General features: G+C 37.6%; 1 protein-coding gene across 1 annotated transcript in view; it reads right to left on the minus strand.

Moving 5' to 3' along the window:
* Positions 1 to 986, minus strand: part of LOC112503035 (serine carboxypeptidase-like 18) — a gene marked incomplete at its 3' end in the record, with an annotated part of 46,541 nt that extends 45,555 nt beyond the window's left edge. Inside the window, exons 1-2 of the mRNA XM_025107091.1 lie at positions 783 to 986; positions 548 to 693 (exon numbers count right to left, since the gene is read on the minus strand). Coding sequence (XP_024962859.1) covers positions 548 to 693; positions 783 to 925 — 289 coding nt within the window. The remainder of the gene's footprint in view (positions 1 to 547; positions 694 to 782) is intronic.
* Between the last annotated feature and the right edge of the window lie 219 nt (positions 987 to 1,205).

Below are 1,205 nucleotides of genomic sequence, written 5' to 3' on the forward strand. Positions count from 1 at the left end.
AAATGGGACCCACCAACAATATCTTCTTTTTAGGATTAAAATGGGACCCACCAACAATATCTTCTTTTTAGGATTAAAATGGGACCCACCAACATTTTTTTTTCTTTGTGAATAGTACGGATCGCCCCCAATAATACGGATTGCCCCATGTGGTTATCTTCGCAATGTGTCTAAAAAGTGGTTATTTTATTATAGTGGGGTTGTATAAAATGGTTATTTTGATGATTTTCCCCGATAAAAAAACTACTAACATGTTTATAATTTATAGCTTTATTTTTTTATTAATCTGGATATCCAACCTATTATGCGAGCCGATTAATTTTAGGGTGACCACCTGCTTTGCAGATAGCCCGAAGTCACCATATTTGAACTTCCGTGGCCACAAGGGGATTTATATTCCTCTTTTGATTTGAACCTGGGACCTCCCGATACTTTTGATCTTTGGAGTCAAGCTCAAACCAATCATACACCACCCTTGTAGTTTATAATTTATAGCTTTAAATCATTGAACTTTAAAGAAATGTAATGGTAAGGGTCGGATGCATACCGATTTCATAAAAGAAGGCACGAAGAGTGCCACAACCAGGTCCTCCGGCAAGCCAAATAATGAGTGGATCTTCATCTGGGTTCCCTTCTGATTCCACAAAATAGTAAAACAGTTGTACAGCTTCATCTTCTCCTACTCCGATGTACCTAAACATGTACGTACCACACTTTAACATATCCATCCATCGGAAATGAAAACATCCATAGACCAGATGGAAAGAGTTATATGTATGTACCCAGTTTCTAGTTTGAAAGGAAGGGGACCAGGATAGCCTGGTAAAGATTTGACAATGGTCTGAGAGGCAATAAGGGTGGTGGAGGTAGCCCAAACAAGAAACCCCACGTAAATGGGAATCAGAGAACTAACTGTGTGCATCATATGAGCTTTAGTGTGTGTGTTGAGTTTGTTTTGACAAGGTGGATAGGATAGGAGGATGGTAATTGGTTTTATAGTGGAATGAATATGGATGTAGATCTGTTTCAATAAGTTAAAAGGATATGAATATAGATTATAGATTATGGATGAATTATTGAATGAAAGGGTGCCCGTCATCGTTGGTCAGATTTGAATGTGAAGGGCAGCAGGCTGACCAGATGAACTATGATTAGCTGCCTTTTTAGAATGTCCAATTATTTTTTTTCCATTTTTTTTTTTTTTT

This window comes from Cynara cardunculus, unplaced genomic scaffold (genome assembly GCF_001531365.2).
Source record: "Cynara cardunculus var. scolymus isolate 2C unplaced genomic scaffold, CcrdV1 Un_Scaffold_2427, whole genome shotgun sequence".
NCBI lineage: Eukaryota > Viridiplantae > Streptophyta > Magnoliopsida > Asterales > Asteraceae > Cynara > Cynara cardunculus.